General features: G+C 42.6%; 1 protein-coding gene across 2 annotated transcripts in view; it reads right to left on the bottom strand.

Moving 5' to 3' along the window:
* Positions 1–27,146, bottom strand: part of Zyg11b (zyg-11 family member B, cell cycle regulator) — a 56,830-nt gene extending 29,684 nt beyond the window's left edge. For both annotated transcript variants that reach the window (XM_038332438.2, XM_038332439.2), the window contains exons 1-3: positions 26,911–27,146; positions 10,866–11,031; positions 3,861–4,615 (exon numbers count right to left, since the gene is read on the bottom strand). In XM_038332438.2, coding sequence (XP_038188366.1) covers positions 3,861–4,615; positions 10,866–11,031; positions 26,911–26,940 — 951 coding nt within the window. In that variant the 5' untranslated portion in view covers positions 26,941–27,146. The remainder of the gene's footprint in view (positions 1–3,860; positions 4,616–10,865; positions 11,032–26,910) is intronic.
* Positions 27,147–27,508: the final 362 nt, after the last annotated feature.

The raw sequence follows: 27,508 nt of genomic DNA, 5'->3' as shown, positions 1-27,508 counted from the left end.
AGGCATGGGGTGCTGCCTCAGTGATTAATAGAGCATATTGGGCTGGGCAGTGGTGGCGCACGCCTTTAATCTCAGAACTCAGGAGGCAGAGGCCGGGTGGATCTCTGTGAGTTCGAGGCCAGCCTGGTCTACAGTGTGAGTTCCAGGACAGCTAAGGCAATTACACAGAAAACCCTGTCTCAAACAAAAAGAGAGAGGAGAAAGGAGAGAAAGAACATATTGCTCTTACAGAGGACTGGAGTTTTGATTCTCATCACCCACACTGAGCAATTCACAAGTATCTGTATCCCCAGCTCCTTTAGCTTCCAGTTTCTCTTTCTCTCTCTCTCTCTCTCTCTCTCTCTCTCTCTCTCTCTCTCTCTCTTTCTCTCTCTTTTTCTCTCTCCCTCACGCACACACACTCTTTCTCTCTCCCTCCCTCTCTCTCTCTCACACACAAACACAATAAATAATAATAATAATAATAATAATAATAATAAATAATAATAATGAGGTTTTTTTTTTTCTCAAGACATGGTTCTCTATGTAGTCCTGGCTATCCTGGAACTCACTCTGTAGACCAGGCAGGCCTCAAACTCAGAGATCCGCCTATCTCTGCCTCTCGAGTGTTGGGATTACAGGTGTGCATCACTATGCCCTACCTATAATGAATCTTAAAAAGACATTCAAAAAATGTTTTTACCTTTAGTTTTTGAGAGTATGTGTGCCATAGCACGTATATAGAGGTTAGAGGGCAATTTGGAGGAGTCAGTCTGATGGTCTGAGGTCAGTTCCGGGCACCAACATGATGTAGAAGATAAATGATACCTGATAACCTCCACACATGTGCAGCAAGCATGCACACTCTCCCCAATAAATAAATAAATGTAACAAAAATTAAGACATTAAAAAACATACAAAATAAAATACAATAAACAAAACTAAGACAAAAGAATAATTGCAGGGCTGGAGAGATAGCTCAGTGGTTAAGAGCACTGGCTGTTCTTTCAAAGACCTGGTTCATCTCCCAGCACCCACATGGCAGCTCACAACTGGTCTGTAACCCTGTTCCAGAGGATCCAATGCCTTTACACAGACATACATGCATGCAAAGCACCAATGCATATGAAACAAAAATAAATAAATCATAAAAAGTTTCGTTTTGTTTTTTCTGGTTTCTCGAGACATCTTTGGAGTCTGTCCTGGAACTCGCTTTGTAGAACAGCCTAGCCTCAAACTCACAGAGATCTACCTCCTCTGCTTCTGAGTGCTGGGATTAAAGGCATGTGCCACCACCACCTGGCCATAAAAAATTTTTCTAAAAAAAGAATAGTTGATTCTTAAACTTTTGGGTAAGATTAATTATAGAAATAAAATACAAATTTGCAGGGCTATAGCATAGAACACTGTAACAGCAGAAGCCTTAAAAATGAGGGAAAACAGCCGGGCGGTGGTGGCGCACGCCTTTAATCCCAGCACTCGGGAGGCAGAGGCAGGCGGATCTCTGTGAGTTTGAGACCAGCCTGCTCTACAAGAGCTAGTTCCAGGACAGGCTCCAAAGCCACAGAGAAACCCTGTCTCAAAAAACCAAAAAAAAAAAAAAGAGGGAAAACAAAGTAAAAGAGAAAAAGAAAAAAATAAAATAAAATAAAACAAACAAGGTAAGTATGATATCCTAGAAGCTAAGTTTAATAAAGCAGAAGTACTACAAGGAGGAAAGCAACGTAACTGTCAAGTACCTCTCTGGGTCGAACAGGGTCAAGTATGAGAATCAACTTTGGGTTTAGGAGATCTCAAGGAATTCTTAAGAGTTCAGAGTCAAACAGCTTGGTTGAGAAAGTAAGCCTTGGGAATCAGGTAGCCGACAAATTTAAGACCTTACTCGTGAAGTGCAAGACTAGGAAACGAACGATGACAAAAGCCATAGGAGGAATTCTGTGGTCAGAAAACAGCTACGGTGTAAAGGAAAACCAGGAAAAGCCAAACCAAGACTTACTTCAGTAGAGGTAGGCAGGCAGAGTAGGAGGCACACACACTTGAGATCCAAACTGTCCAATGCACAGAATAGGTTCTAAGATCAGCTGGCTATCACCCCTAGAAAATCATTTCTGGGGCTGGAGAGATGGCCTTGCAGTTAAGAGCACTGGCTACTGCTCTTCCAGAGGACTTGAGTTCAATTCCCAACATCCACATAGCAGCTCAAAACTGTATGGAATTCCAGTCCTAAGAGATGTGATGCCCTCTTCAGGCACCAGGCACACAAATGGTACACATACAACCAGGTAATGCATTTGTACACACAAAATAAAAAGAATGTCTTTTGGGACAGGGTATGGTGGCATACAGCTTTAATCACGGCACTCTATAGGTAAAGGCAGAAAGAAGGATCACTGTAAATTCAAAGTCAGCCCCTCCACATAGTGAGTTCCAGGCCAGGCAGGGCTACAAAACTGACTAAAAACAAAACAAAAACAAACAAACAAAACACAAGAAAAGAAAAAGAAAAACCATTTTCTTAACTAGGTATGGTGACTCACATCTGTAATCCCAACACCCAGGAATCTGAAGCAAGAGGACTATGGAGACACCAAAATAAGTAATGCTTATGAAAGTACAATAAATACAACAGGTGCTTAGAAACACCTGCCCCATAGAAATACTGGAAAAGTATACTGGCTGTTTCTTGGATCCATTACTTGGCCTTACAGCCAAAAGCCAAGCTAAACTCATGGTAACACAAAACTGAAATAACCATTTTAGACATTCTCTTAGCAATTACACTAAATTGGATTTTTGTTTTGTTTTGTTTTTGAAGACAGAGTTTCTCCAAACATTCCTGGTGTCCTGGAACTCATTCTGTAGACCATGCTGGCCTTGATGTCAGAGATTCATCTGCCTGCCTCTGCCTCCTGAGTGCTGGATTAAAGGCGAGCACCAGCACCACCCATATAAATAGGATAAATTCTAACAAAAGAGACAGGCAATCTCAGTTCTTTTCCTTCAACCTGTCTTATTTTTGAGTTGTCAAATCAGTAGTCATAGAAACAACAACCTTTGCACATACTAGAACAAAGAGTTCTAAGGAGCCTTTGTCTGGTTTTAGGCAGTTATGTAGACCTGACTCGCCTGGTCCTTGCTGCATAGCTCAGGCTAGCCTCAAAACCTCTGTCCCAGTCTCCTATGCTACTATTACAGACAGGAAATACCACACCTTATTTTTTAAAGTATTTTTAAATTATTTACTTGTTTATGTGTATGATTTTATCCACATGTGTGTCTAATGCCTGTAAATGCTATAAGAAGACATCAGATCCTCTAGAACTAGTTACGGATGGTTGTAAGCTGCCATGTGGGTGTGCTGGGGGGTTGAACAAGGCCAGATCTGCAAGTATAGCCAGGGCTCTTAACTGCTTAGCCATCTATCTCTCCAGTCCAAATGTTTTAAAACATCATCACTATTGTTGCTGTTGCTATTAATATTATTTGTGACAGGGTCTAAGTAGTCTTAGCTAGTCTGGAACTCAGTGTGTATATCAGGCTGGACTCAGATTCTGAAATCTGCCTGCCTCTTTCTCCAGAGTACTGGGATTAGAGGAAAGCACTCTGACAAATGAACTCCATCCACAGGCCCCACTGGACATGAGACAGGGTCTTATTGTGTAGCCCTTGCTACCTGGAACACACAGAAATTCACCTCCCTCTGCCTCCATGAGTATGCTTGGCCCCGCTGGACTTTTATTTGGTACTACTACCCTAATGTAAGCCTTTCCACGATACAATGATTTTCCATGCGTTGTTTCATAGAATAGACAGTTATCCTAGTGAGATCTTGTGGAAGTAAACAACTGACCGTCAGACAAAATACATTTTTAAGATCTAACCTTCAAATGTCCTTTGCCTGTAAGGAATTCAGAGTAACCAGCATCTGTGGCCAGCAAACCTACAAACTGCATGCTGGGCCGCTGCTGTATAAAGGCTTCAACAGCTTTGTCTGTCACATGCTTCCTCCCTGAAACATCCAGGGAGACAAGATTAGGCAAAATGTCCTTTTGCTCTAACAATCGCAGGGCTATGTCTGATGTGAACTGTTTATCATCTGAGATGTCAAGATGATTCAGATGTCTTAGTTCCCGGACAACATCAAGGATCTGGGTAGTAGTCATTTTTAAACATTTCAAATGGTGCATGGTGAGAGACTTGAGTCGGTCTTTGCAGGCCAGCAGGGCAGTGATATCTGTGATTGAGGTGTTAGAAATATCCAGGCTTTCCAGTCTCGGCAAGGAAGCAACTTCAGCCAGATCTTCATTGTAAAAGAGGACATTAGTGATGCTCAGAGCTCGCAGACCAGAAAGTCGGCTGAAACACCGCTCATAAGGATCCTCGAGGGACAGAGTCAATGAGTTTAGTACTAAGCACTGAAGATTTTGCTGGATCCACTTGTTACTGCCAAGGCCAGTAACAATGTCTGTGATAGTGATGTCGGCATTCACACCCGTGGCATCAAGTTCCACTAACTTATGGTGGCAGAAGGCTTTCCGGAAAGCAACAGCGGAAATCTTTGCTTTGCGAATGCAAGCTCGCTTTAGGCGCATCTGATTACCCCTGAAAATTCCCACAGTTCCATCATTCAGCAAACCTGGGGGGAAAATAAGCAGTATTTTAACTTAAAAACAAAACAAACAAGCAAACAAAAAAACAGTCAAAAAATAGCAAATATTTCCATCACATTTTAAATTTCTAACATACTTCCATGTAGCTGTATTACACTTGATACAGTTCTGTGAGATGAAGATATTATTACTTAGACTGAGACTCAAAAGGGGACTTTCCAAGATTATGGAGCTGGTAATAGCAAATAGAGATTCACCAGCTCCTGGTTGTCTTCATGTCTTCACTCTATGAGACACACAGGCAGCTGCGATCCCCAGTGCTTCCTTACAATTAGATATATGACATACAGTCAAGGGGCTGTAGGCTTAAGCACCCGAGTGTCAACTATGATTCCCCACACTCTCTTCTCCTTCTGGGACAAAGGAGAAGCTTCATGTTCTAGAGAGACTGTATTATGAGGGCTGAGTGTCTTATCAATCTGGATACTAATGTAACTAAAGGAAGAGAATCTTCAATGGACCTTGTAGAGTTTATATATGAGCAAGGTTTAAATTTTACACTAACATATTGATACCAATATATTTCTAGAATATCTTTTAAATTCACAATACATTATTACATATATAAACATACATACAATATATTTAGTAGGTATGATGGCTAGAATTCATTGTTAAATTATTAGTCAGAACTGGGGATGATGGCACATACCTTTAATCCCAGCACTCAGGAGGCAGACGCAGACAGATCTCTATGAGTTCAAGGCTAGCTTGATCTACACAGCCAGCACTGCATAGAAACCCTGCCTCAAAACAAACAAACAAGCAAAAAACCCACTAGCCAGATTTGAAACCTTTTTATTTTGGTTTAGTGTTTTTGATGCTGTTGTTGTTTTGTTTTGTAGATGGGTTTCTGTGTTTACCAGACCTGGCTGCCCAAAACTTGCTTTGTAGATCAGGCTGGCCTCAGACTCACAGAGATCCACCTGCCTCTGCTTCCCCACTGTTGGGATTTAAGACGTGCGCCACCACACCCCATGTGGCTTAGTTCTTAAATTTTTAGAAATTGTACTTATTTATTCATGTGTGTACACATGTTTGTGCATGGCATGGCCTAAGTGTGGAGGTCAGAGGACAATTTTGTGGAGTTCATTCTTTCCTTCCTCATGGATCCCCAGAATAGAACTCAGGTCTTAGGCTTGGCAGTAGTGCTATTTATCTAGGGAGCCATTGGGTCAGCCTCTGGCATTTGTTTTTGAGACACAGTCTCACACTGTATCTCTGACTGGTCTCAAACTTGTAGACAATGTTTGAAACCTTATCAAAAAGATGTAACAATGGCCAGGCGGTGGTGGTGTATGCCTTTAACCCAGCACTTGGGAGGCAGAGGCAAGTGGATCTCTGTGAGTTCAAGGCCAGCTACAGTACAGCCAGGGCTACACTAAGAAACCCTGTCTTGGGGGGAAAAAAGAAAAGAAAAGATCTGGGCGTGGTAGTACACACATGTGATCCCAGTACTGGAGAGACTGAGGCAAGGAGATCATTTTTAGTTCATTACTTAGTTAAACCCTCTGCCTCAAACACACACAAACACACATACAAACACACACACACTTAAAAGTAGAATAAGGTTTTTTCCTAAAGAAAGAGGGATAAACAAACAAACAAAGAAATTATAGGACAAATGCCAAAAAAAAAAAATGAGCAAAGAAAAAGCCTCTTAGAAGTGCTGGGCCGTGGTAGTGCACACCTTTAGTCCCAGCACTCAGCAGGCAGAGGTGGAAAGATCTCTTGAGGTTGAGGCCAGCCTGGTCTACAGAGCTAGTTCTAGGACAGTCAGGGCTACACAGAGAAACCCTGCCTTGAAAACAAAAAGGAAATGACCTATCAGACAACAGTGCTACAGAATATGACACTATGGGGCCATATCTCAAAAATATTACATATTAAACAATACCTACTAAGAAAGGAGTAACAGCCATACCTATAAAATGTACTCTAAGAACAGTCTGTGGCTGTAGCATTTGGAGCAAGATAAATCAATACTATGGGGTTTAAAGACAAAATTTTATGGTCATATCAGTTACTTCATACTAACAATGCCATTCAAGCTGCCAGGCAGTTATTATCAAATCAGAACTAAGGCATTTTTGTCTAAGAGCTGTTGTTAGATGGAGGAACTCTTACCCAGCATATTCAAACTTTAATTACTGTAAGACATTCAAAAGTCTTCATGAAACTTGTCACGTTGAACAAAAATTGAGTCAAGCAACCAACAGGGTATTAATAGTTCAGCAACCAATTGACACCCAGAGTTGCAATAACATGCCCTTTCTTATCAATGCACCTTGCAACCTACTAACTCTACACACACCTGCACTCAGCTGCATATACACCTGCTTTAACAATAAAGACAAGCCGGGCGGTGGTGGCACAAGCCTTTAATCCCAGCACTCCGGAGGCAGAGGCAGGCAGATCTCTGTGAGTTCGAGACCAGCCTGGTCTACAAGAGCTAGTTCCAGGACAGGCTCTAGAAACTACAGGGAAACTCTGTCTCGAAAAAACAAAACAAACAAACAAAAAAAAAAACAATAAAGACAAGTTAGTCTTCTTAGCAATCCCTAGATAACACCTGTTTTTACTCAAACACGTCGTGAGATGCATCCGGTATCTGGGCCTATTCAGCCTGGAGAGGTTGTAGGTACATAACCATCAGGACAAACTGTGTCCTGAGAGACCTTTGTTGTTGTTGTTAATGTTTGCTTGTTTTTCAAAACAAGGTTTCTCTTTGTAACCACTCCAGCTGTCCGGGAACTCTCTCTTTAGACCATGCTAGCCTCAAACTCACAGAGATCCCCTTGCTTTGCCTTCTGAATGCTGGGAAAAAAGGTGTGTGCCACCAAAGCCAGGCAGTCTGAAAGTTCTTTTAGGAAGACTCCCTCACTTACTATCTTATGCTTAGACATAATTGTGCATGCACATGATTAAAATCAGTTGCATCAGCTGGATGGTGATGGCACACGACTCCCAAGTTACATAGAGAAACCCTGTTTCAAAAAATAAATAAAAAAATCAGTTGCATCATGCTAAGGGATATGTAACAGTAGACAAAAGGCAGTACAACAACCCTGTCAAACAACACAGATAACCCCCCTCACTAACAGGTGGTCCCATCTCTCTTGGTAGTATATCTAAAACTTGAACTTTTTGTTTTGCTATAATGAATCTGGTTTTTTTTTTTTTTTTTTTTTTTTTTTTTTTTGGTTTTTCGAGACAGGGTTTCTCTGTGGCTTTGTAGCCTGTCCTGGAACTAGCTCTTGTAGATCAGGCTGGCCTCGAACTCACAGAGATCCGCCTGCCTCTGCCTCCCGAGTGCTGGGATTAAAGGTGTGCGCCGCCACCACCCGGCGAATCTTACTGGTTTACTTTTTTGTGTGTACATCTGTTTCAAGTTATGTCGACAGGTGCCACAAACTGAAAAAAAAAAAAAAAAAACTATGCTAGAGCTCAGTGGATTAAGAGCACTTGCTCTTGCAGAGGACCTGTATTCAATACCCAGTACCCAAATAGTGGCTCACATCTATCTGTAACTCCAGTTTCAGGGAGCCAACAATCCTGCTCTTGCCTCTGTATGCATCAAGCATGCAAGTGAAGTACGGCAACAGCAAAGCTGGGTGGTGGTGATGCACGCCTTTAATCCCAGCACTGAGACAAAAATAGGCAGATCTCTGAGTTCAAGGCCAACCTGGTCTACAGGGATGAGTTCCAGAACAGTTAGCCAGGACTACACAGAGAAACCCTGTCTCCAAAACCCCAAACTCCAAAACAAACAAAATTTAAAAACCTAGCAACAGAAAAGAAACTAATATAACACAAAACTGAAACTTATTTTATTTCTGGAGTGTATATGCATGTTATACTGCACATGTGGAGTAAGTCGGATTTTTCCTTTCACCATATGGGTCTGTGGAACTGAACTAAGGTCATCAGCTTTGGCAGCAAGTACCTTTATCCACTAAGCTATTTCAGGGGCCCATCACACCTGGCTTTTTATTTATTTTTTAATTTTTTAAATTGTTTTTACTGAGCTATATATTTGTCTATTCCTCTCCCTTGGGCCCCATGCTACCAATTTACTCAGGAGATCTTGTCTTTTTCTACTTCCCATGTAGATTAGATCCATGTATGTCTGTCTCTCTTAGGGTTCTCATTGTTGTCTAGGTTCTCTGGGATTGTGAACTGTAGGCTGGTTTTTCTTTGATTTTTGTCTAAAAGCCACTTATGAGTGAGTACATATTTATCTGAGTCTGGGTTATATCACTCAATATGATGTTTTCTAGATCCATCTATATGCCTGCAAATTTCAAGATGTTATTATTTTTTTCTGCTGTGTAGTACTCCATTGAGATAAGGAAATATAGCACATTTTCCTTATCTATTCTTCGGTCAAGGTGCATTTAGGTTGTTTCCAGGTTCTGGCTATGACAAACAATGCGGCTATGAACATAGCTGAGCACATGTCCTTGTAGTACGATTGAGCATCCTTTGGGTACACAGCCAAAAGTGGTATTGCTGAATCTTGAGGAAGGTTATTTCCTAATTTTCTGAGAAATCGCCATACTGAAATCCAGAGCGGCTGTATCGGTTTGCACTCCCACCAGCAATGCAGGAGTGTTCCCTTTACCCCACATCCTCTCCAGCATTAGTCATACTTTTAAAATAAATTTTGAGACTGAACATGCTAATAAGCATGATCACTGAGAAATACTTGTATTACATAATCTCTTAAATTGTTGCATAGCATTGTAAGTGACTTACTCTTAATATATATATATACTACTTGTTGATAGTTATTCTGATTCCTGTGTCAGAATGAGAGTTAAGCAATTCAGTGAAAATAATCAAATATAGAGGTTTGCTTTTCTAAATTATACCAAATAATTCAATTACAACTCCATTTTCTTATTCTTTTTTGGGATGCATAATCTGCATTCACACCTAACAATATTTTTCTTTCTTTTTCTTCTTTTTTACGCTTAATATGGGTGGGGGTAGGAAAGTACGTGCAGAGGCCAGAGGAGATTTTCCAGTCTTCTATTGTTCTTAGTCTTCTTCCTATGCAGCAGGGTCTCTTACTGAACCTGGAGCAAATGGTTCTTCTACTTATTTATTTTAAATCAGGGTGGCAACAGTAGTATTTTTGTCTTCATCCCTTAACAAGTGCTGGGTGTAGCCACACCTGGCTTCTCATATGACACTGGAGAGCCCAATGCTGAAGTACTTTATGTTGTTGAAGTCCTTTACCCACTGAGCCACCTCCAGCACCCAGCAATATTTTTCACACACATGTATGTGAAGCAGAGGGAGACAATCTCTTGAGTTTGAGGCCAGCTTGGTCTACAGACTGAGTTCCAGGACAGCCAGGGCTACACAGAGAAACCCTGTCTCAAAAACAAAACAAAACAAAACAAACAAAAAACAACAACAGAAAAGAGTCAAGACCAGAAACCTGTTTTTTCATAATAGTATGATTCTCCCACTGTCAAGAGAAGATGTAAAGTATTTCTATACCTGTTGACGTCTATATAGAAATACTGTAGTTAGCCGGGCGGTGGTGGCACACGCCTTTAATCCCAGCACTCGGGAGGCAGAGGCAGGCGGATCTCTGTGAGTTCGAGGCCAGCCTGGTCTACAAGAGCTAGTTCCAGGACAGGCTCTAAAAAAGCTGCAGAGAAACCCTGTCTCGAAAAACAAACAAACAAACAAAAAAAAGAAATACTGTAGTTAGAAAAGTTCCTTTTGCTATAAGAATCACTTTTTTAGGTCTTGGAGAAACGGCTCAGTGGTTAAGAGTATTTGACATTTCTATAGAGGGTCAGTGTTCAGATCCCAGCACCCACAAATACAACTGTCCCTAACTCCATTTCCAAGGGATCTGACACCTTCTTCTGACCTCCATGGGCACTAGGAACACACATGGTGCATATACATATAGGCAGCCAGAACACTCATGCACATAAAATAAATAAATCTAAATATGTGTGTGTGTTTCTATTTTTAAAAATTACTTCTTAAATCAAAAAAGAAAAATAATGGTTTGCCTAGACTGGAAAGGAAAAAAAAAAAGGTAAAAAGTAACTGAATTCCTTTTCCTAGAATCAGGCTCATCTGACTTTTTCTACTATTTCTAAGAAAACAAAGGGGCCATAGCAGTATTTTCCAATCTGATGCCAATTAACAGCACACAATTAGTCTCTTGCGTCTTTCATCACTTACCATGAGATGCCATGGTCTGAAGCAGCCGATCAGCCACCTCCTGTGGAAATACTCCGGGTTCCTGCAGACACAGTGTTCCGTCTTGTCTTGCTGAACAGAACTTCTCAAGGTTAGTGGTCAGGAAACTCAAACAGATGTCAAGTAAGGAATAGGGAGATGCTTCCTCCTTGGAACACAGGAAAGAACATAAAGAAACACAAAAGCAAACAAATTAGTTTCCAGAAAAGTGGAGAATAAAACCCTTATTTACTCATTCAATAACTATTTATTGCCTATGAGACAGACAATGAATACCGTGACAGCAACAGATACTGTGTTAGGCAGTAGGACATAGTCTGTAATGTTTATCTCAGAAGAACAGACATCCTGAAACAAATCTCCACAATCCCTTAAGTACTACAAGGGAAACCACACTGGGTATGTGTAAACACCCAGCCAGTTCTAACCAGTCAAAGACAGATAGGGAAGGCCTCAGAGGAAGAGCAGATTAGCCTTCCTAAGTCATCACCATGAAGCACTATCGGGTCTACATAGGCTCTCCCCACACTGAAGACAGCACTCCTTTTTCTTTTTCTTGTCTTTTGAGACAGAGTCTCACTGTGTATCTACCTCTGGCTGGACTAGAACTCAATATGTACACGAGGCTGGCCTGGAAATCAGAGCTCCACCTGCTTCTACCTCTGGAGTACTAAGACTAAAGATGAGCATCACCACGCGCAGACACAAAGACAAACTTTCCTATCTGAATCCTTCTGTGCTGTCTACGTCCACTTAACACACAAACTAGAGTTATCTGAATGGACAGAACCTTAATAGAGAAATGCAGGAAGAAAAGGTTTGCCTTAGCTCACAATTCCAGATTTCAGTACATCACAGGTCAATCAAGGTGTGAGGAGCTTAAAACTGCTCACATCACATCTACAATCAAGAGCAGAGGGACGAGTCATACACATTTGGTACTCAGCTACCCTTCTCGACTCTTACACAGCCCAGGACCCAAAGCCAGAGAACTGTACCACTAACTTTCAGGCTAAGTCTTTCCACATCTATTAAGGCAGCAAGACAGTCCCCCAAAGACAAGCCCACAGGCCAACCTGATGTAGACAGTCTGTCACTGAAATTCTTCCCAGGTGATTTTAGAGTGTGTCAAATTGACAATTAATTAACATCACATGATGGAGGAGGGTCATCTGTCTATGTGTTACTTTAATTGGTTAATAAAGAAACTGCCTTGGCCCTTTGAAAGGACAAAAAATTAGGTAGGCAGAGTAGACAAAACAGAATTGTGGGAGAAAAAAAAGCAGAGTCAGGCAGTCACCATGATTCTCCTCTCCGAGATGGACACAGGCTAAGATCTCTCCTGGTAAGCCACCCCTCGTGGTGCTACACAGATTACTAAATATGGGTTAAAGCAAAATGTGAGAATTAGCCAATAAGAGGCTAAAACTAATGGGCTAGCAGTGTTTAAATGAATACAGTTTCCGTGTAATTATTTTGGGTAAAGCTAGCCGTGTAGGAGCTGGGCGGCAGGAAGCGGCCTGCTGCTCCTTCTACAATCACATGTCCCTACTCCATCAAATAAGTATATATATATATATATATATATATATATATATATATATATATATATATATATATTTGGTTTTTCGAGACAGGGTTTCCCTGTAGTTTCTAGAGCCTATCCTGGAACTAGCTCTTGTAGACCAGGCTGGCCTCGAACTCAGAGATCCGCCTGCCTCTGCCTCCCGAGTTCAAATAAGTATTTTTATAGTCTTCCCTTCTACCAGGAGTGTGGGTCCTTTAGAATTCCTGCCTTTATGTGGTGGTCTCAGTCCTAATTCTTATTAATCAAATTCAAAATGTCATCTACTACTTGAAAGGCTCCTAAGGTTGACAAGCCCATCAAGCGACAACAATGGCACTACTAGTGACCTTTTCCTGTACACCTGAAAGATGTTTTTGTTTCATCTGTAAGAAGTACTTTTATAGGCTGGGCAGTGCTGGCATACACCTTTAATCCCAGCACTTAGGAGGCAGAGGCAGGCGGATCTCTAAGGGCAGCCTTGTCTACAGAGTGAGCTCCAGTACAGTCAGGGCTACACAGAGAAATCCCGTCTAGAAACACCTCCCTCCAAAGTCATTTCATTATTTTTATTTAGTTATTGTGTGTGTGTATGCATGCACACATGTAGGGATGTATATGTGTATATGGAAGCACATGCCAACGTACACACGCAGATGTCAGCACACCTGTCTTAGTCACTGTCCAATGCTGTGAAGAGACTCCACGACCAAGGCAACTCTAAAAGCATTTGATTGGGAAAGGCTTACAGTTCCAGGGGTTAGTGCGTTATCGTGGTGGGAAGCACGGCGGCATAGGCAGACATGGTGCTGAGAAGTAGCTGTGAATTCTACATCCTGATCCATAGGCAGAGAGAGAGAGAGAGAGAGAGAGAGAGAGAGAGAGAGAGAGAGAGAGAGAGAGAGAGAGAGAGAGAGACAGAGAGAGAGAGAGAGACAGAGAGAGAGAGACAGAGAGAGAGAGAGACAGACAGACAGAGACAGACTCTGGCCTATCCTCAGTGATACACTTCCCCCAACAACCCTTCTAATCCTTCTAAGAGTTGTTTCTTCCTACACATGGGTCCTAAGAACTGAACTGTGATCAGGCTTTGTGCCTTTATACACTATGCTACTTTCACAGTCTTGGTTTTGTTAGTGACAGAGTTTCATTCTGAAGTTCAGGTTGTCCTTAATTCATGGCATCCTTCTACCTCTGTCTTCTGAGAACTAACAAACCTGATGTTGAGGTGCCGCCTGGCTTAATGTTGTTATCATTGTTTGTAGTGTTGGCACTCAAACCCAGAGCTTTTTTTATGCCAAGTAAACTATCACTAACCTATAGCAATTGTTTATTTTCTAAATATTGGATAAGAAATTAGGTAATTTAAAAGATTAGATAACAATTTTTGATAGAAATTATTTTATTTTAGAGATTGGGTCTCACTATATTAAACTGGCCTAGGGGCCAGCGAAGAGCTTGGCAGGTAAAGGTGCTTGCCACCAAGCCTGATAACCCAAGTTTGATCCCTGAAATAATGTGGTAGGAGGGAACTGACTCCTGCCACTTTCCTCTGTGACCTTCACATTCCAAATGCAGCACTCTTCCATTCCTTCCAACTAAATAAATAAATGTAAAAAAACACTTTTAATGATTTGTTATTTTTAATGATTTATTATTATTATTATTACTATTATTATTAATGTTTCTTCAAGACAAGGTTTCTCTGGGTAACAGCCCTGGCTGTTCTGGAACTAGTTCTGTAGAACAGACAGATAGGCCTCAAATTCAGAGATCCGCCTGCCTCTGCCTCACAAGTGTTGTAATTAAAGGTGTGCACCACTGTGTTTGGCTTTTTTTTTAAGTTTGTTTTTATCTGTTTTGTCTACATGTATGTACATGCATGACATGTATGTCTCATATTCACAGAGATCAAAAGAGGGCATTAGATCCCCTAGAAGTTACAGGTTGTAGGCTACCATGTAGGTACTGGGGAATGAATTGGGTTCCTCTGCACCAGTACCAGTGCCTAAATGCTGAACCATCTCTCTAGCCATAAGATTTTATTTTTCAAGTTTTGTTTTTGGTTTATTTAGAGTGAGTGTCCCACGGAGACCAGAAAATGGCATCAGATCCCCTGGAGCTGGAGTTCCAGGGGTTGTGAGCTGTCTGATGGGTTTAGAAACTAAACTGTTGACCTCTGCCAAGAGCAGTAAGAGCTCTTAACCTGGGAGGGAGGGGAAACCGTGGCTGGTACATAAAATGAATTTTAAAAAACTAAGAGTTCTTAACCTATGACTATTTTCAGTGAGGTGCATGTGTGCACACACGTTCTCGTGTTTGCCTCATTTTTTTTAATGTTCATTGGTGCTTGCCTGCATGTATGTCTGTGTGAGGATGTCAAAAGTTCTGGAACTGGAGCTACAGGCAGGTGTGAGTTGCCATGTGAGTGCTGGGAATTGAACCCAGGTCCTCTGGATGAGCAGTCAGTGCTCTTAACTGCTAAGCCTACTCTCCATCCCCATCATTTATTTTAAAGATTTATTTTATTAGCCGGGCGGTGGTGGCGCACGCCTTTAATCCCAGCACTCGGGAGGCAGAGACAGGTGAATCTCTGAGTTCGAGGCCAGCCTGGTCTACAAGAGCTAGTTCCAGGACAGGCTCTAGAAACTACAGGGAAACCCTGTCTCGAAAAAAACCAAAGATTTATTTTACTTTTATTGACATGTATGAACATGACACATGTTTGAGGAGTTCAGAAGGCACTGGAGCTGAAATTACAGGTGATTGTCAGCTGCCTGATATGAGCACTGGGCATGAACTTAGGCCCTCTAGAAGAGCAGCAAACACTCTTATCCCCCTCTGAGCCATCTCTCCAGCCCACATTTCATTTAAAAAAAAAAAAAGATTAGGAACTCTATGCAGCCCAAGTCGATGTCTAACTTTCAATCTTTCTGCCTAGGTCTCCACAGTCCTAGGCTTATAGGTGTCTATCACTACACTTGGCTGTGAAATGCATTTTTGTTTTTTGAGATAGGGTTTCTCTGTGTAACAGCCCTGGCTATCCCAGAATTAGCTCCTACATACCAGGCTAGCCTCAAGCTCACAGAAATCTGCCTGTCTCTGCCTCTGGAGTGCTGGGATTTAAGGTGTGCAAACACCACAGCCTGTCATGAAATGCATTTTTTATTAATATTTTGTACTTGGACTCCAGTTGTCTGGATTAAAATGCCATTTACAAAACTATGTAAACTTATTTAATCTTCCTGTATTTCACTCCATGATCTAAAAAAATGCATAAAGCAGTTTCTACCTCATGAGACTGTCTGTTGTCAGAAATAAATACACTCTAAATACAGCACTCCTGAAGCAGTGCCCAGCATGTACTAACTGCTGAGTCAGTGCTTATTATAGAATGTAAGTTCCACCAGGAAAAAAATGTTTTGTTCACTGCTACAGTCATAAGCCTAAAATAACACCTACTACATCATAGCAACAAACGTGCATTAAGCAGTGAATCGTCAAGCACACATGTACTGTTAGGTGTACTTCACGCCTAGAGAAAGAGATGACACACCCAGAGATATTAAGTCATGGGTAAGAACTGAAAGGTGGACAAGCATTACTGAAGCACACACATACCCATCCTGACTTCCGAACACCATACTTCATGAGAAAGCACCTCTTGGTTCTTTGCAGTGCTAGGGAAGGGATTATACAAGTACAGTGTCACTGAGCTACAGCCCCTCCCATTATTCTGTACCAATAATTCCACCAAGTCAGGCTTCTATAAATAAGTATACTAGACCAGATGGAATCAAATCCTCTATTCTACCCCTTTCTGACACCTTACAAATGAAGAAGTCAATAAAGTAGTCTCAAGGACATAGGTGATATCATCCTCAATACAGATATTAGGGGCCAAAGAAATGGCTCCACCGTTAAGAGAACTGGCTGCTCTTCCAAGGGACCTGGGGCAACTCACACCTGTCTGTAACTCCAGTTCTGGGAATCTGACACCCTCACAGAGACATACATGCAGGTAAAACACCAATGCACATTTTTTAAAAAAAGGACACATATTATGAACTACTGGACATAGGGTTTTTTGTTTGTCTGTCTTTTTGTGCTGGGGCTCAAACCCAAGGTCTTTTGCCTGTTTTTGAGATGGAGTCTCCTACCACAGGCTGGAGTTGAATTCAGAGACAGCACCCTCCCCCACTCCCCACCCCCGAGTGCTGGGATTAAAGGCGTGTGACACAATTAACTGGCTCAAACCCAGAATCGCGTCTCCTCCATGCTATTCGAGCACTCTACTGCAAAGCTATCCCCAGTTGCTTTACTAAAAGAAATCACTAATTACTCTTTAGAAACTCCTAGATTACAAATTAAATTTCTGCATGCATCACTTCAGAACCTAGCCAATATGGCAAGCAGCTATGTGCTAAAGGGCAAGGAGGCAGAGTTCTAGCAAAAGAGATCAAGGTCTCAAACGGTAATCAATCCCCTCCCTGCTTCCTTCTTGGGTCATGTAGTAAAGCTATCCTAAGACATAAAAATTTAGGTCAGTAATCCCTGAGCACTTATGAATCATACCGATTGGTAACAGAGATGCCTCAGCATTTTTCCCTCCCAGTCACAAGTCCGAGTTTTAAAGTACAACAGAGTTCACAGATACAGGTTTAATGATGTAAAGAGCAGTTATGGGCTTTGCTACCAGGTATATGGTCTAAGGAGAAGCAATTAACTTCTAAATTTCCTTATCTGAAGAAGTGAAGCTAGACCCCTACCTGGACCACGTCATCAGACAGCAGTTTGGAATAGACGGGATATGTGTAAAACTAGCTCTAAAATACTAAAGTAAGCTAGGCATGATGGAGCACACCTGTAATTCTAGTAAAGGCAAGGTCAAACAGAAGGAATGAAAAGTCAAGGCTACCCTGGGTAACATAGCAGGTTTAAAGCCATCTAAAGCTACAAAGTGGGTGTAAGTCTCAAAGCAAAGGCTACCTATGTAGCACCATGGTAGAGCATGTTCCTATTATACAGAATACCTGGATTCAATTCTGATCGTGACAAATAAAATAAAATGCTACAAGGCCCTGGGTTTGATCCTCAGCATTACAAAAATTCAGCCAACCAATCAAGAGCCTTTACGTTATTGGCAAATATGAACACCAGTGAAACAAGAGTCCTTGATATGAAAAGTTTGATTAATACATTCTTCAAAGCTAAGAAGTCAAATTTATGAAAAACTTAAAACTCCTTAACAGTAATTACCTTTAATTACCTTTTCTTTAAGGAACAGGAGAGCCAGGCTTAGCATTTGAAAGGGAGAAACAGAATGAGCGGGAGTTCAAGGACTGCATGAGCTACATGAGACTCTAACTCATAAATCAATAAAAAATTATTTTTTTTCAAGACAGGGTTTCTTTGTATAGACCAAGCTGTCCTGCCTCTCGAATGTTGGGATTAAAGGCGTGCATCACCACTGCCCAGCTAAAAATTCTTTAAAAGCAAGCAAAATTTTAATAAAGTTAGAAAATGCTAATAGTCTAATACTTGACTTTTGCAAGAACTTTGTTTAATGATAAAGGATTTTATTACATTTATTTCTATTCTGTGGTTTGTATTTAGCAATCCTGTTGTTTTGTGGTCCTGGAATGCTACCCCTGTGCCCTGCACATGCTGAGCAAGTGCGCTAAGACTGAGCTACACTTCAAATCCTTTGTTGTTTGGGTTTTGGGTTTTTTTTGTTTGTTTGTTTGGTTGGTTGGTTGGTTGGTTGGTTTTGAGACAGGGCTCACAATGTAATCCAGGCTGGCCTCAAACTCAAGATACTCTTGTACTTTCCAAATATTGGGATTACAAGTGTGTACTGTTTTTTAATAATTTCATAAATCCCTAATGGCAGTTTATACAAAACTGAGAATCAGGGCTGGAGAGATGGTTAAGAGCACTGACTGCTCTTCCAGAGGTCCTGAGTTCAATTCCCAGAAACCACATGGTGGCTCACAGCCATCTGTAATGAGACCTGGCACCCCCTTCTGGCTTGCGGGCATACATGGAAGGAATGCTGTACATATAATAAATAAATATTAAAAAAACAAAAACTGAGAATCAGTAAGCAAAATTCTAACACTAACATCAATATGCCCTTCTCCCAACTCCACACTATAGAAAGTGAGATCACTATAGAAAATGCACTTAGCCTAGCCAGGCAGTGGTGGTGCACACCTTTAATCCCAGCATTTGGAAAACAGAAGCAGACGGATCTCTGTGAGTTCGAGACCAGCCTGGGCTACAGAGCAATTTCCAGGACAGGCACCAAAGCTATACAGAGAAACCCTGCCTCGAAAAACAAACAAAAAAGTAAGGATGGAAGGAAGAAAAAAAGAAAGAAAAAGAAAATACACTTAGCCAAAGAGTGGCATGCCAGGTCCTTGCAGTTTGTTTTCTTATACTCCTTCCTCCAATTTAAACCACACTACTGGGCTGGTGATACAGCTCAGCGAGTAAAGGCCTTTGCTGAAAACGTACAACCTGAGCTCAATCCCCAGGACCCAATGGTGGAAGGAAAGGACTGCTGTAAGTTGTCACCTCCACACATACTCAACACACATAATATAAAGATTTTAAAATAAATAATTTCAGCCGGGTGGTGGTGGGGCACACCTTTAATCTCAGCACTCGGGAGGCAAAAGCAGGAGGATCTCTGTGAGTTCGAGGCCAGCTTGGTCTACAAGAGCTAGTTCCAGGACAGGCATTAAAACTACAGAGAACCCTTGTCTCGAAAAACCAATAAATAAATAAATTCAAAGAAATTGCTATTATGACATGGTGAGAGTTTATACACTGCTACTCGTACTGAACAAAAGCTGTCCCCATCCCAGACCAAGTTTCATAATTCACTTAAGGGCCATCCTTCTTCCATCTCAAATATGACACTACTTCCTGTGAAGTCTTTCTACCTGGAGACCGTGGCTGTACCTGCAGGCCTAGCACTTGGGAGGGTGAAGCACAGGATCACCTGCATCTACAATTCAAGTCCAGCCTCAATACAGCAAAAGTTCATCTCAAAAAAGTTGCAAACAACAAGCTTTTCAAGAGACTAAGTAAGGTTTTTAATGTGACTTAGGGTCTTCTCAGTCTGATCACAGGTTTGTTTTTGTCTAATCTACCACACCCTCAATGCTAAAGTCACAGTTTCTAGAACACATCCTGCTAAACCTTCATGCTACCTTTAGTGACTTTTATTGTTATTCTGTTTTGCTTTTTGAGAGGGTGTCTTGTAGCACAGGCTGACCTCTGTAATGGGAGGCTGCTCGTTCATTCCTGGCTGCCCAGACTTGAAATAATCACATAGAAACTGTTTTAATTAAATCACTGCTTGGCCTATTAGCTCTAGCTTATTTTTTTTTCCAAGACAGGGTTTTGCTGTAGCTTTGGAGCCTGTCCTGGAACTAGCTCTTGTAGACCATGCTGGCCTCGAACTCACAGAGATCCGCCTCCCGAGTGCTGAGATTAAAGGCGTGCGCCACCACCATCTGGCTAGCTCTAGCATCTTAATTTAACCCATTTCTACTAATCTGTGTAACGCCATGTGGGTGTGGCTTACCGGCAAGTTTCTGTCTGTCTCTGGCAGTGCTACATGGCTTTTCACTGACTTTGCCTTCTCTTTCCCAGCATTCAGTTTAATTTTCCCCACCTAGCTCTGTGAGGGTCAGCCATGATAATCTAAGTCTGGGCAGAAAGGAAGTTCTTTACTTCCTCCAACCATCATCACTTGGGACTCTGGCCATCAATAAATTTAAATGGAGTCTAGAGTCTCAAAAGTTTACCCTGAGACAATGCCTGGCAGGCAGAAATTACCCGACCCCCACCCAAGAGCAGACCATTCAAAGGAAATTCCAGGCATTCTAAGCACTGTAAATAGAAACACCTGCCAGCACTTCACCAGGACACCCCTAGACAAATGTCAGCCAATCAGAGGTCCTGAACCTCAGAGACCCCTCACCCACACCTTTACTACTATAAAAACCCAATTCTAATTGAGCTTGGGGCTCTCTGGATATTCCAATATGCTGAATATGTGGAGAGACCGAGTTTGCAAACTTGATTAAAATAAAGGCTCTTTGCTTTTACATATGGGACTTGGTCTCTTTTAGTGGGGACCCACGGATTTGGGCATAACAGCTCTACTTTGCCCTATCACAGGCCAAGCCAGCTTCTTTATTCATTAACCAATAAAAGCAAAACATACACAGAAGACTTCCCACACCAGACCTGAAAATCACCAAGAATGACTCTGAACTCCTGATCTTCCTGTTGACCTGAGACTAAGTATGTACTAACCTAAGCTCCCCGGCCTTATTCTCTCTTGCCCCCTTCCCACTGATCCCCTTACTCTTCCTAACTAGTTCCCTTTCTATTTTCATGTCAGGGAAGAATAGGACCCCATGAGCCTCTCCCTCTCCATGACAGATTAGTGATGAGCCCAGTCTTGGGTAGATCTTTTTTTTTTTTTTTTTTTTTTTTTTTGGTTTTTCGAGACAGGGTTTCTCTGTGGCTTTGGAGCCTGTCCTGGAACTAGCTCTTGTAGACCAGGCTGGTCTCGAACTCACAGAGATCCGCCTGCCTCTGCCTCCCGAGTGCTGGGATTAAAGGCGTGCGCCACCACCGCCCGGCTTGGGTAGATCTTGTAGCACAAGTAACCAGAGCTACCATGAGCTTAGAGCACATTGTGCCCTGATCCTCATGTCTTTATCTACACGCTTTACTTCCTGCATCTTTGGTATCCGTGACTTTTCTCGTCATAGTGCTAGGACTACCCGACAAGAACAATTAAAGGGAAAGAGTGATCAGGCTCACAGTTCAAGACTATGTTCTGCCATCATGTGAATGACATGTCAGGGAAAGTGAGGCAGTTGCTTACATCCCACCAGCAGGTAGACAGCAAAGCCAAGACCTAAATCAGGCCCAGCTTTAACTCAAAAAGCATGCCCCGTGGCAACACACTTCCCCAGGTAGGCACTACCTCTTACAAGTTCTACAGCCTACAACAGACCATATGGAAGTTAACTTTAGACACAGGAGCATATGGAAGACATTTCACATTCAACTATTATTCTGTTGTTTCCAATATATCTTAATTATGTTGCATTCATGTCTGAGTATGTGGATGTGAGTGCAGGTGCCTGAAGCACTCAGGGGTCAGAAGAGGGCATCACATCCTCTAGAGCTAGAGTTACAAGAGGTTCTGAATCACAAGATGTGGGTACTGAGACCCAAATTGAAGTCCTATGGAGGAGCATCAGAAGCACTTTGAACCACTAAGCAATTTCTTCCCAGGGTCCTTTATGGCACTGTCACATGTGTTTTGTTGGTCCTCCCTCCATTCTCTCTACCTCCCTGTCCCCATCTATCTTCTCCCAATAGTCCCTATTACACTTCCACCACTTTTTAAAAAGATTTAATTTTATTTCTAAGTATGTATGTCAGTATATGTGCATATAAATGCTAGTATCTGTAGAAACCAAATTCCATGGAGCTGGGGTTCCAGGTAGCTGTGAACCACCTGATGTTGGTGCTGGACATTGAACTTAGATCCCTTGGAAGAACATCAAGTGCTCTTAACCAGTCACTATTTCCTCATGTGGATTTTGTTATGAAACTGAGTCTGTCTATGTAGTCCTGACTGTCCTAAAACTCCTTATTAGACCAGGCTGGCCTTGAACTCACAGAGAACCTTCTGCCTCTCTCTGCTTCCCAAGTGCTGGGATTAAAGGCACATGCCACTGTACCCAGTTTTTATTTATGTATTCATTTATTTATTTAAACCACTGCAATCAAGGTGCCTATACAGTATCATCCAGGTCTCAGCAGCTGACCAGAAGCCATCTCTGCATTCAAGTTTTATACTCTGAAGATGAGACAGGCTCTAATAATCAACAACAACAGCTAAAAATATAGCAATATAGCAATTGAGATATATCCTATGAAAGAACTGCATAACAGAGATGAGTGTGACCTAGGAGTTTTTGTTGTTATTTTGTTTTTTGTCTTTTGAAGAGTAGGCAGGACCACCAGGGTTTCCTTGACTTTCTTGGATGGCAAGTCAATGGCACACGTGGTTCCTTCTAACTATACCAGCCTCTCTACAACAGAACTCTCTTAAATTAATTCCTCAGGTCTCCATTTGAGAGAAGGATCCTTTCCAAAGCCACCACTGACTATCATACTCCATGATGCCACCATGTCTTTCTTAGCACATTTTAAGTATGCTAAAACCTTTCAGACCTAAAAACTACTCTATATTCACAAACATATAAAAAGGTAGGGACTACACCTATTTCACAATCTGTGATATTCCCAATGCAAACACAGTCAAATGGCAGAAACACTGTTAGATGAACGGAAGGTCAGGACTGTCTTAGGCCTTACCTATCAGCATTACAAGAGTTCTTGAAAGAAAACAACTCTCAGGCTCAACTCCAAACTTAATGAATCAAACTCTGGAGGCACGGAGCCCAACAAACCCTTCCTGATTCACAGTAAACTCTGAGAATTGCTGCCTTAAATATCTCAAGTATCCTATATATCATAACAAACATTTGAAAATATATACTATAAAGCTTTCTAATAACCATTCAATTATTTACTAAAAATATATTAAACACACTGTGCAAGAAAAACAAAAAGTAGCCCCTACCAGTAATTTCCATCTCATAATAGGCCAGTACTTTCCTTCTTCACCCTCCCATACACTCTTACTGTGTGTACATATTTGAACAAGCAAGAACAACATAAGTCAGTTGAACATGAAGTTTAAAGCACAATAAAGCTGGCCAGGCAGTTGTGGAACATGTTTTTAATCCCAGCACTCGGGAGGTAAAGACAGGCAGATCTCTGTGAGTTTGACACCAACTTGGTCTACAGAGCGAGTTCCATGACAGGCTCCAAAGCTAGAGATACCCTGTCTCGAAAAACGAAGCAAAACAACAAAAAACCCAATAACACCCAAGTATCTGCTGTGGTTTGATTATATTTCCCCCAAATGCTTATGATGAGTGCCTTACGATTCTAGCCTACAAGATGATGCCTTCGGAAAGTGATCAGATCAGCTAGGGAGAACCTCTGAATGAGACTAGTGCCCTTATTTAAAAGAAGCCCCAGGGAGCAGCCTTGCTTATCCAACAAGTACAGGGAAAACATGAGTCTATGAACCAGTACAAAAACTCCCACTAGACACTGGGCATGGTGGTGCATGCCAGCACTCAGGAGGCTGTGGCAGGCAAACACCCTCCATCCAGGTGGAGGCCAAGCCAGATAGCAAGGCTGCTCAAATAAGAATGTCGGGCAGTAGTGGTGTACGTCTTTAATCCCAGCAGAGGTAGGCGGATCTCTGAGTTCGAGGCTAGCCTTGTAAACTGACCTACTTCCAAGACAGCCAGGGCTACACAGAGAAATCCTGCCTCGAAAAAATAAAATATACAAAACATATTTAACAAGGGGGGAGGAGTGGGATGCGACTCAGGACATAGCTCAGACGACAGAGTTCTTATCTGGCATGCACAAGGTTCTGGGTTCAACACGGCTCACCACCTAAAATCTCAGCACCAGGGAGGCTGAGGCAGGTGGATCGGGAGCTCAAGATTATCCTCCACTACAGGGCCACACTGAGGCTTTGCTGTAGGGAGTGGTAAAAGAAAGGGCTGGGTAAACAGCGGTTGTATAAATGCTTTCCTGGAAAGCAGGATGACCTGAACTCAGATCCTCAGCACCCATATAAAAGCTGGGCATGGCGATGTGTGCCCAGAACTCTGGTGCTGGAGGCAGAGATAGGCACATCTCTGAAGCTCACTGGCCAACCAGCCTAGACAAATGGACAAGCTTCAGTTTCAGTAAGGGATCCCATCTCAAAAAAAAAATTAAGTAAATAAGAGGATTAGGGAGATAGCTCCCAGTGAACACTTGTTGCTCTTTCAAAGAACCAGGGTTCAATTCATTCTTACAACCATGTATAATTCCAGTTCCAGGGGTTCTGACACCCTCTTCTGACCTCCATGCACACAAACGGCACACATCATACAGGCGTTTTGCATATTAAAAATCTCAAAGAAATTTTAATTAAAAAAAGCAACTCTGGTCTATACACACGCATACATGCATATATACATACACTTGTACCTGAGCACTTACACACACATACATGCACACTATACACATTAACACACACAAACACACACACACACGAAAAGAAAACACCTTTCAGACAATGAGTGTGTTGGCACCTGTTCCTGGATATCCTATGCTCCAAAACTCTTACATTTTTCTATGAGTAAGTTTGCCAGCTGATATTTTGTTACAGCACCCTAAATGGACTAAGACAGTATCTTTCTCACCTCATTTCCTATACATATCCTATCTCCTTCCTCCTTCCAGGCAGTAAACAGGAAACCCTTCACTACAAATCTTTTCTTTCCTTTTCTTTTTCCCTCAGAGACGGGATTTCTCTGTATAGCCCTGGCTGTCCTGGAACTCGCTCTGTAGACAAGGCTGGCCTTGAACTCACAGAGTTATGCCTGCCTCTGCCTCCCTAGTGCTGGAACTAAATGCATGTGCCACCATGCCTGGCTTTCACAACACATCTTAAATTTTGTTCATCCTTCTACTCAAATTTATAATGAAGCTTTCCTCTTCATTCCCAAATATTGCATATACATTCATACATGTTTCAGGCCCAGCTCAAATGACTCTTTTGAATCCCAGTGGGAAGGCCCACATTTCCAAAAGTCTAGCAGTCGGATATCTTCTCCAGCAAAATGGCTCTTTGGTCTGTCACTATCACGACAGCTCACTGTCTTCCTTTTCACAGCAAAAGCAAAATGCTTCAGTCTGCTAGGTGCCTCCAATTTCAGTGTGAGACTGTGCTTGTCAGCTGGGGAAATAAGACCAATAATCGAATCATTCAAGTGTCTACCTGATCTGGGCCCTGGAAATAAAGGGAATTAAGTAAGGCACAGTTGTTTCCGAAATCTAGGTTCTACGGGAAGGAACAGATTAGCACACAATGACAGTAATGTCACTGGAGAATGACAACATATGAATGGCAGAGTCAAGGGAGCTAGGGAATGTTTATAATGTTTATATGTTAAACGACCAGACAGTAAATGACTTTCCTAAAAATTAGATGGAGAAATAAAGAAACGAGGAAACTATGATTAGCCTGAATCCTTTTCAGTAGAATGTATTATTCCTTTGACTAGAATGTAGAACAAAATTTAGCTTATTGTATATGATGGAACAATGTTTTCAATACATATATGTACATATATATGTATATATATGCATATATATGTATATGTGTATATATATATTGTGATATACACACACACACTGCAAAACACAGGTAACTCAACTCACTTACAAAGGGCTGTAGTGTAGCCACAGCCATTTTGAAGCAGAAGGAAAATGTGCAAAGGAAAGGTCCCTCCAAGAAAGGGCGGAAAGGGCAAAACAAATGCACCTTTAGAAAAGGAATTCAGAAGACTGTCACACTCTGTCAAGGTGATGTTCAGACCTCAAATGCCCTTGGTCTCTGCCTCCCAACAAAAACAAATCATTTGTTCTGAGCAGTAACTGTCATGTTTGCAAATTTAAAAAGGCTTTTAATTTCCGGAACTGTAACTACACATGCAAACACACTCGAAACAAAAATTTTCAAAACCTTTTTAGATATATCTGTCAAAAGGCCAGATGATCACATAAGGACACAATATGTTCTCTGTAACACACTATCGCTCAATTTTTTGCAATGACACTAGGTAGTAAAGCTTCCACACTATTCCTCCATACCTCCAATCTCCCTGCTTCCACCCTCCAAAACAGAAAAGGGAAAGGCAGGCTTCGAATCTGTACGTGCCCGCCCAACAGCTCCCGGGAAGCAATCGCCTTCAAACTGTTCCTGCTTAGCCCCCTTAAGTCTGAAGAAGGAAAAAGGGACAGATGTGCGAGCCGGCGACGGGGGACATCCGACAAGGGGCAGAGGAAATGAGGATGGTCGAGGACCAAGGGGAAGAGGGGCGGCGGAGATAAAATGGTGAAGGGGGAAGGGGGACTAGGAGGGAAAGCAAGCAAATGCGGGAACGAAAAACAGGGAGGAAGTGGGGGGGAACTAACGATCACAGAGGAGAAAGGGAGAATGGTTGAGGAGAAAAGGGAAGGGTTAAGGACAGGGGTTGGGGCGGGGGGGGGGGGAATGAAGAACGCGAAGGAGGCTGTCACGGGGGGACAAAAGGGTGTCACCGGAGAAGAGGGAGATTAAAGGATGTCCCCTAAAGGGATCTGCTCATGCTGGATGGGGAACGACGGGCCGGAGAAGGCGGAGACCAAGGGTGCAGGAAGAAGGGTGAGGAGGCTAGGCTGCCCGGTGTCCTCGGGCCACCCGGGGATTGTGGGGGTAGGCAGGCCGCGCTAGCTCACCATGGCTGCGTGGGCCTGATCCTCCGGCATGCAGTCTCGGTCCTGCGTGCGGCGGCGGGCCGAGACCGAGCCCACCCCTAAGATCAGCCGGCGAGGGGGCTCCAGGAGGCTCGGGTCGGGCAGCGGCTCCGGGCTGGGCCCAGGCCTCGGCCTCGCTCCTCTGAAGTACACCACTCCAGCCGCAGCCGCAGCCGCAGCCTGACCGAAACACAGACTCCGCCTCGCTCGCCGTGCCCGCCGCGCCCCGCCCCCTAGAGGACCCGCCCCTATCCCCGTGCCCGCCTAGCCCCGTCCCCTAGAGGACCCGCCCCTCTCCCTGTGCTCGCCCCGCCCCCTAGAGGACCCGCCCCTCTCCCCGTGCCTGCCTCGCCCCGCCCCACGAGGTCCCGCCCCCTCGAGACTCCTCCCCGTCCTAGCAAAGACTCCCTTCTCAAAGTGTGACTCCTTAAAGCTTTTCTGACAGGAAGCGCTTTAAACCAGGAGACTGCAGTGCTGGCCCATAGCTCACACTCATTTTTTTAAATTTAGCTTCTGATTCCCGGTCATTAATTATCGTTGTCATCGTTCTTGGTGATTTCAGCGTTTTGTTACATGATTT

Source organism: Arvicola amphibius, chromosome 6, assembly GCF_903992535.2.
Source record: "Arvicola amphibius chromosome 6, mArvAmp1.2, whole genome shotgun sequence".
NCBI classification, from domain to species: Eukaryota; Metazoa; Chordata; class Mammalia; order Rodentia; family Cricetidae; genus Arvicola; species Arvicola amphibius.
This window is presented reverse-complemented; position numbering and strand designations above follow the sequence as displayed.